Raw genomic sequence first — 9,701 nt, 5'->3', positions numbered from 1 at the left:
AATCGATTCTAACATCTTCCCAACCACTGAGGCCAAACTAACTGGCCTATAATTTTCTTCCCTCTGCCTCTCATCTTTCCCGAAGAGTGGAGTGACATTCGCAATTTTCTGAATTGAGTGATTCTTGAAAGATCATTACTAACACCTGCACAATCCCTTCAGCCACCTCTTTCAGACCCTGGCGTGTAAGTCCAGGTGACTCACCTACCTTTAGACCTTTCAGTTTCCCAAGAACATTCTCCCTAGTAATGGTAACTTCACACAATTCATGACCCGTGACTGATGGAACTTCCACTATACTACTAGTGTCTTCCACAGTGAAGAACTGTTGCAAAATACTTATTCAGTTCATCTGCCATTACTACTACTACCATCTACTACTTCCTCTCCAGCATTGTTTCCAGTGGTCAGATATCCACTCTCGCCTCTCTTTTACACTTTATGTATCTGAAGAAATTTTGGTATCCTCTTCAATATTATTGGTGAGCGTACATTCATATTTCATCTTTACCTTCTAAATGACTTCTTAGGTTGCCTTCTATTGGTATTTAAAAATTTCCCACTGATTTTTGCTCTATTAAATGCCCTCCCTTTGCCTTTTATGTTGGCTTTGACTTCTCTTGTTAGCCACGGTTGTGTCACCTTTGCTTAAGAATACTTACTCTCAAATTGCAGAATGAATTCAATCTTATTATGACCACTTACTCTAAGGTTTCCTTTACATTAAGCTCCCTAATAAGATCTGACTTATTCCACAACATCCAATCTAAAATAGCCTTTCCCTGAGGAGGCTCAAGCATAAGCTGCTCTAAAAAACCATCTCGTGGGCATTCAACAAATTCCCTCTTTTACAGCCTGAGCTGTTCCAGCATTTGTTCTGTACTCTGTCTGTCTGAATATCGACTTTGCCTGTTTCCCAATTCTGGTCTTTGGATTTCTCTGGATGTTTTGATCTCTGCCTGAACTTTGACGCCTACTTTGTTTGCACCTCAGGATTTGTTTCTCGATTAATATCACTGTGTGTGCACAGTCCCTGCTCCAATATCCTGACAACCCTACACATTACTCTGTTTGTAAGCCAATTGCCTCATCTTCAGCACTATCACTTCCTTTCCCATCCCCTCTGCCAAATTAGTTTAAACCCACACAAATAATTTTAGCCAACCTGCCCGCAAGGATATTGAACCCCTCCAGTTCAGGTGCAACCCATCCCTTTTGTATAATATGCCTTCCCCAGAAGGGATCTCAATGATCCATTAATCTAAACCCCTATCCCCTGCACCAGTTCCTCAGCCACACATTCATCTGCCAAAATATCCTATTCTTACCCTCACTGGGATGTGGCACAGGCAGCAATCCAGAGATTACTACCCTGCAGGTCCTGTTTCTCAGCTTTCGACCTACCTCCCTAAAATGTCTCTTCAGGACCTCGTCACCTTCTCTACCTCTGCCATGTGCCAATATGTACCAACACTGGCTGATAGTTCCTAAACTATTCCATTTCCAGTCTTGGATGCCCTGCTAAGCTCTTTCCCATTTATTTATATGGGCCAGGGATGAGTTCTGTAGACTGCACTACTTGGTAATATTGTCATGTGATAGAGGTGAGATAAGGTGTTAACCTTTTCAAAAACAAGTACTTTACGAGCTTCCTTCCAGCTTGCATCCTGTTTGAAAAGTTCAGCAGTAAACAATGAAGTCCTCACAATAACTGAACTGCAAGTTGGTTCACCATGAGCTTCGTGGTTCTTGTTGAAACCACTTGGCTGCAGTTAGGAGTACAAATTGTCCCCATGACTCCAGATGCAGTCTCACAAGGTCCCATGTAATTGCTACAAGATGGAGTCAGAGAAGCAACCCCAAATGCATTATCCCACCCACCTACACTGATCACATTTACCATAACGCTTGGACCATCATCTTTGAGTTTGGCAATTCAAATGGTCATCTGGGTATTTCTTAAATGTTATGTCCGTCTTCACCACCTCTTCAGGCAGTAAGATCTAGAAATTTGCCTTATCTTTACTCTCATGCTCAACTCCTCTTGCGATGGAGGTTAACATATTATCTGTCTTCCTATTTTTTTTCAAGTTTGGTAACACCAGTTTTCTACTGTAGTAAAGGAAGTTGTTGCACCACAATTTCCATTTCCTTCCTCTGCCATGTTAAAGGATTTGTGTAGTGAAGTCTGGTCGTCTGCAGAGCTGATATGAAGGAAGTATGGCTGACCCTCGTACTGGGTAAGTCAAATTTGTTAAAGTTATCTGACTGGCTATTAATTGTGGGTAATGGAAGAATTAAAGGTGAGGAATGGGGAAAGTTTGCACTGGACTGAGAATCTCTCTGCGCAGTTTGCACAAAGCTCAAAAGACAAAACATAGAAACATAGAAAATAGGTGCAGGAGTAGGCCATTCGGCCCTTCGAGCCTGCACCGCCATTCAGTATGATCATGGCTGATCATCCAACTCAGAACCCCGCCCCAGCCTTCCCTCCATAACCCCTGACCCCCGTAGCCACAAGGGCCATATCTAACTCCCTCTTAAATATAGCCAATGAACTGGCCTCAACTGTTTCCTGTGGCAGAGAATTCCACAGATTCACCACTCTCTGTGTGAAGAAGTTTTTCCTAATCTCGGTCCTAAAAGGCTTCCCCTTTATCCTCAAACTGTGACCCCTTGTTCTGGACTTCCCCAACATCGGGAACAATCTTCCTGCATCTAGCCTGTCCAATCCCTTTAGGATTTTATACGTTTCAATCAGATCCCCCCTCAATCTTCTAAATTCCAACGAGTACAAGCCCAGTTCATCCAGTCTTTCTTCATATGAAAGTCCTGCCATCCCAGGAATCAATCTGGTGAACCTTCTTTGTACTCCCTCTATGGCAAGGATGTCTTTCCTCAGATTAGGGGACCAAAACTGCACACAATACTCCAGGTGTGGTCTCACCAAGGCCTTGTACAACTGTAGTAGTACCTCCCTGCTCCTGTACTCGAATCCTCTCGCTATAAATGCCAGCATACCATTCGCCTTTTTCACCGCCTGCTGTACCTGCATGCCCACTTTCAATGACTGGTGTATAATGACACCCAGGTCTCGTTGCACCTCCCCTTTTCCTAATCGGCCACCATTCAGATAATAATCTGTTTTCCTATTTTTGCCACCAAAGTGGATAACTTCACATTTATCCACATTAAATTGCATCTGCCATGAATTTGCCCACTCACCCAACCTATCCAAGTCACTCTGCATCCTCTTAGCATCCTCCTCACAGCTAACACTGCCACCCAGCTTCGTGTCATCCGCAAACTTGGAGATGCTGCATTTAATTCCCTCATCCAAGTCATTAATATATATTGTAAACAACTGGGGTCCCAGCACTGAGCCTTGCGGTACCCCACTAGTCACTGCCTGCCATTCTGAAAAGGTCCCGTTTATTCCCACTCTTTGCTTCCTGTCTGCCAACCAATTCTCCATCCACATCAATACCTCACCCCCAATACCGTGTGCTTTAAGTTTGCACACTAATCTCCTGTGTGGGACCTTGTCAAAAGCCTTTTGAAAATCCAAATATACCACATCCACTGGTTCTCCCCTATCCACTCTACTAGTTACATCCTCAAAAAATTCTATGAGATTCGTCAGACATGATTTTCCTTTCACAAATCCATGCTGACTTTGTCCGATGATTTTACCACTTTCCAAATGTGCTGTTATCACATCTTTGATAACTGACTCCAGCAGTTTCCCCACCACCGACGTTAGGCTAACCGGTCTATAATTCCCCGGTTTCTCTCTCTCTCCTTTTTTAAAAAGTGGAGTTACATTAGCCACCCTCCAATCCTCAGGAACTAGTCCAGAATCTTTCTTTTCTTTTTAAATCTTTTTATTGAGTAAGTATACAAAAAAGGTAATCCATATAAACATTAATACAATGTTAAAGTATAATAAAATTCCAAAAGATAACAATACCAAAAAGAAAATACTACAAACAATGTAATTTAAGCATAAGAAACCAAGATAACATAATAGTATACTAGATTTTATATATATCAATGGAAAAAAAAGAAAAAAAAAACCCCAAAAAAAAACCCACCGTGCAACTAACTAAAAGCAAAGCAAAGCAATGGGCTAACTTGAAACCAAACAGAGTTAAACTTAAAATCACGTCCTCAATCCCGACCTCCATTAAAACAGTGAAAAAAGAACAAGAAGGGTAAATATTACATTAAATGAAAATATCGAATAAAAGGTCCCCAAATCTGTTCAAATTTAAATGAAGAATCATAAAGGTTACTTCTAATTTTCTCCAAATTCAAACATAAAATCGTCTGAGAAAACCAAAAAAAGGTAGTTGGAGCATTAAGCTCTTTCCAATGTTGTAAAATACATCTTTTCGCCATCAAAGTAAGAAATGCAATCATTCTACAGGCTGAAGGGGAAAGATTACTAGAAATTTTAGGTAGTCCAAAGATAGCAGTAATAGGGTGAGGAGAGATATCTATATTTAATACCTTAGAAATAATATTGAAAATATCTCTCCAAAAAGTTTCCAAAGTAGGGCAAGACCAAAACATATGAGTTAAAGAGGCTATCTGCCCCGAACATCTATCACAGAAAGGATTAATATGCGTGTAAAAACGCGCTAACTTATCTTTGGACATATGTGCTCTATGAACCACTTTAAATTGAATTAGGGAATGTTTAGCACAAATAGAGGAAGTATTAACTAATTGTAAAATCTGCCCCCAATCATCCACAGAGATGGTAAGCCCCAATTCCTGTTCCCAATCTACCCTAATCTTATCAAATGGAGCTTTCCTAAGTTTCATAATAATATTATAAATCATAGCCGATGCACCTTTCTGACATGGATTAAGGTTAATTATCGAATCTAAAATATATATAGGAGGAAGCATTGGAAAGGAAGAAAGTATAGTACTTAAGAAATTTCTAACTTGTAAATATCTAAAAAAATGTATTCTTGATAAGTTATATTTATTAGATAATTGTTCAAAAGACATAAGGGAACCATCTAAAAATAAATCCAAAAACCGTAAAATACCCTTAGTCTTCCAAGTTTGAAAAGCGCGATCCGTAAAAGAGGGAGGAAAAAATATGTTACCTAAAATAGGAATCGCTAACCCGAATTGATTAAGATCAAAAAATTTTCTGAATTGAAACCAAATACGCAAAGCATATTTAACGATCGGGTTAGAGACCTGCTTAAGGCGTTTCGAATCAAAGGGAAGAGATGAACCTAAAATAGAACCAAGTGTATAACCCTGAACAGATTGTAATTCCAATGCTACCCATTTAGGAATAGATAGTATGTCCCGGTCAAGTAACCAAAATTTCATATGTCGAATATTAATAGCCCAATAATAAAATCTAAAGTTAGGTAATGCTAAACCTCCATCTCTCTTAGCTTTCTGTAAATGTATTTTACCCAGTCTCGGATTCTTATTCTGCCAAATAAATGAAGAAATTTTAGAGTCGACTTTATCAAAAAAAGATTTAGGAACGAAAATTGGTAATGCCTGAAACACATATAAAAATTTTGGCAAAAAAAACATCTTAACTGCATTAATACGACCAATCAAAGTTAAATATAAGGGAAACCATTTAGATGAAAGTTGAGTAATATGGTCTATTAATGGTAAAAAGTTAGTCTTAAATAAATCTTTATGTTTACAAGTAATTTTAATCCCAAGATATGAAAGGTAATTATTAATCAATTTAAATGGAAATTTATAATATAAGGGAAGATGTTTATTAATCGGAAAAAGTTCACTCTTACTAAGATTTAATTTATAACCTGAGAAAAGACCAAATTGTGCTAATAACTCTAAAACAGCAGGAATAGATCTCTCAGGATTAGAAATATATAAAAGTAAATCATCAGCATAGAGTGATAATTTATGGAACTTTAATCCCCGAGTTATCCCAGTAATATTTGAAGAATCTCGAATAGCAATTGCAAGAGGTTCTAATGCAATATCAAATAATAGGGGACTAAGAGGACAGCCTTGTCGAGTACCACGAAAGAGAGGAAAAAAAGGTGAGTTTAAAGAGTTAGTACGAACCGAGGCTACAGGGGAGTGATATAACAGTTTAATCCAGGATATAAATTTCAAGCTAAAATTAAACATTTCAAGCACCTTAAATAAATAAGGCCATTCTACTCTATCAAAAGCTTTCTCGGCATCTAAAGAAATAACACACTCAGGAACATTTTGTGAGGGAGTATAAACGATATTTAACAATGTACGAATATTATAAAAAGAGTAACGACCTTTAATAAAACCCGTTTGGTCTTCCGAAATAATAGAAGGAAGTACTTTTTCTAGTCTATTTGCTAATAACTTAGAAAAAACTTTAGAATCAACATTTAATAAAGATATTGGTCTATAAGATGCACATTGAGCAGGGTCTTTATCCTTCTTTAGTATTAAAGAAATTGATGCTCTATTAAAAGATTCCAGAATCTAATGAGTTTTGAAAAATTATCACTAATGCATCCACTATTTCTTGGGCTACTTCCTTAAGCACAATGTCTCTGGATTGAAAGGAGTTAGCAGAAGGGGTTTCTGAAGTAATAAAAATTAAATATGGGGAAGACAAAAGATATTAGATAAAACACAAAACTCAATGAATGTAAAGGTTTTGTCAAGATGTTAAAGTGCTCATTCTAAAAGTGTCATTTAGCTAACAGAGATCAACTGTGTCCCAAAGGGAGAGAGGATACTGGAGAAAGGTCAGTAATGAAACTCCTAAGCTCAGTGCCTGAAGGTACAATTGCCAATAGTAGGGTAAGTGAAGAATGAATGCAGGCCAGAACCAGAAGAACGATGAGTTCTCAGAGATGTGGGGATTAAGAAAATAAGACAGAGGAATTTTAACAGAGAATGACAGAGAAAACACTTCATGTTATAACTGGGCTGGCTGGTGGCGTAGTGGCATCAGTGCCAGTCTTCGGAGCGAAGGCTCCCAAGTTCGAACCCAGCCAGCTCCACAGGCACGCTTTCCATCTGTGCTGGGTTGAGTGACGAGCTAGCAGCTCGACCTCGTGAAAAAGAGATTGCCTGCTACAGAAACATCAACAGCAAAAAGTTGATGGCCTATGCTCTCTCGTGAGTTTAAAAGGCAATTTCCTTTCCTTTCCTTCCATGTTATAACTAACTAACAACATCCTGATAAACCTCATCTGTACTCTGTCCACAGCTTTTACATTCTTCCTGTAATAGGGATACCTGAAAAGAATGCTACACTCCAGATTGGGCTAACTAAAGTTTTATAAAGCTGCAATATAACTTCCCAACACTTGAACCTGCTTCAACTAATAAACACCTTCTTTACCACCCTATTAACCTCTATGGTTGCTTTCAGGAAGCTATAGACTTGGACACCGAGATCCCTTTGTACATTAACAATGCTGAGGGCACTGACATTAACCGTGTACCGTCTCATTACATTTGATTTCCCAAATCCCACACTTGCCCAAATTAAACCCCATCCGCCATTGCTCTGCCCATATCTACAACTGTTCTATATCCTGCTGTAATCCTTTTACAGCGTTCTACATTATCCTCGATGCCACCAATCTTTGTATCTGCTGAAAACTTCCTATAATATTCACTCACAGCCTGGTGTATCCCTCGCTCAACTATTAATCTCAATTTAGGGGTGTAACACCCTGATTAAGATCTTGACTGTCATGCTGCCAGTGCTTCATTTTAGCAGTTCTGTAAGAGCAGTCTGTTCTGCTTTTAGCATGTTTGGGTTTGAGTTAAAGATAAGGGGCTATGTTGGTGAACTAAGGAATATTGTGTCAGCCAATCAGGATGGTGGAATTGGGAAAAGGTTCTCGAGGATGCTGGATGGAGAGGTTTTCTGACGGACACTAGTCTGGGTTGAAGTCTTTTTGGCAGAAGCTGGGAGAAGACAGGAGGGAAGATGGCTGAGGATGCCGTCCCTGTTGCACAAGGTTCTTTGTGCAGATGAATGGCTTCAAAGAGGAAGGACCAATACTCCCATAGGGGAGCCCATTTGTTTGAGATAGATTTTGAGCAATATTCAGAAGGTGGTGTGTGCTTTCCCGCAGACTGTGGGTCCAGCTCGTAAGTTACAGATGAGCTTCAACTTGTCCTCATTTGGACTGGTTTAACTGTAATGGGCCCTTTTTATTTTTTCCCTTTTTTTCCTATTAACTGTTCGATAAAGTTGAAATTTGTAAATATATTTTCTTTATAATTGTATGCAAACTACGATCTGGTATTTCTTGCCAACGACTAATTGCATGGGGGCAGTACTTGCACAGTATACACACAGATCAGGGTTCAGGGTGATCAAGACTTTCCAACTTCACAGTTTGGTGGGACCCAAGTCATACCAGCACTAGATATATGGAATTTGAGAAACACACACAAAATGCTGGAGGAACTCAGCAGGCCAGGCAGCAGCTATAGAAAAGAGCAGCCAATATTTCGGGCCGAGACCCTTGACCAGCCCTGCTGAAGGGTCTCGGCCCGATATGTCGACTGTACTTTTTTTCATAGATGCTGCCTGGCCTGCTGAGTTCCTCCAGCATTTCGTGTGCATTGCCTGGATTTCCAGCATTTGCAGATTTTCTCTTGTTTGTGACTGTAGTTTGAGAAAGATGGTTTTCTCACTACTGAGTCCAGTGGCTTTTAGCAAGGGACTAATGAGCCACATCTCTAGAGTTGCCTGGTAAAAAGGGGTTTCAGGGGAACCACTCTTATCCAGTCAAAAGTGTAGATAGACATGCTGGGAACTCAACTGAAGGTTAATGTCAGCTAAAGCTGCAGCAGTCTAATTATCAGCCAAGTGATGGAAACCATTGTCAATAGGGGAATTCTTTCACAATAGCCCAAATCAATACACTCATATCTCATCAGAACCGCCATCGAAATACAGATCAAACAGCCTAAACACTAGATGTGAGGTGGAAAAGACTGCTCTTGAGATAGCGTTTGAATTTTGCATAAGGGAACCTTGGTAAAACTGAAGTCCCTTAAAGTTGCTTAAGTTCACTTTACAGTTATTTTGAGTTGAGTCTTGAGTTGTCGGATCTGTCCTCCCATTTATCATGGCTATAGTGTTATGAGAGGTGATGGAGGGTATCCGCAACATGAAAGCAGCACATTGTCTGGAAGGTATGATTCTGTGAGGATGACAGCATCATAATGTTGCTTCGCAGCCTTATAGGGCAGCTCTCTCAGTCAAGACACATTCGCAAATGTTTGTAAGGGGATCTTGCAGGGCCAGCTCTGCTACGCTCCGGTCAATGCTTGATGGTCAGTTCTATTTCATGCCTTCTCTGTTTTAACACAGATGTGGTTTGCTGAGGCATTCACAAAAGTGGATATAGAGTCATGTATCAAGCCAGTCCAGAGAAACACACACAAAATGCTTGAGGAACTAAGCAGGTCAGGCAGATCTATGGAGGAGAAGAAACAGTCAATAATTCAGGCCAAGACCCTTGATCAGGAAGGAAGGAACCATTCTTGTGAATGGTTTATTCATTTCTGTGGAAACTGCCTGACCTGCTGAGTTCTTAAAGCATTTTGTGTGTGTTTCAATGGGTTTTCATACCACTAAACACAGGAACAAGAAGAACTAAGGACAGAGAGAGGCCTGGTTTACTGGAGAATATTGAAATGTTACCCATGTACATGTTAGG

General features: G+C 39.7%; 1 protein-coding gene across 1 annotated transcript in view; it reads left to right on the top strand.

Moving 5' to 3' along the window:
* Window positions 1-2,171: 2,171 nt before the first annotated feature.
* Window positions 2,172-9,701, top strand: part of LOC134339510 (adhesion G protein-coupled receptor E5-like) — a 59,340-nt gene continuing 51,810 nt past the window's right edge. Inside the window, exon 1 of the mRNA XM_063036106.1 lies at window positions 2,172-2,240. Coding sequence (XP_062892176.1) covers window positions 2,210-2,240 — 31 coding nt within the window. The 5' untranslated portion in view covers window positions 2,172-2,209. The remainder of the gene's footprint in view (window positions 2,241-9,701) is intronic.

The sequence above is a fragment of the Mobula hypostoma genome, chromosome 29 (genome assembly GCF_963921235.1).
Source record: "Mobula hypostoma chromosome 29, sMobHyp1.1, whole genome shotgun sequence".
Lineage (NCBI taxonomy): Eukaryota > Metazoa > Chordata > Chondrichthyes > Myliobatiformes > Myliobatidae > Mobula > Mobula hypostoma.
The sequence above is the reverse complement of the archived record's forward strand: the minus strand, read 5'-3'. Positions and strand labels throughout refer to the sequence as shown.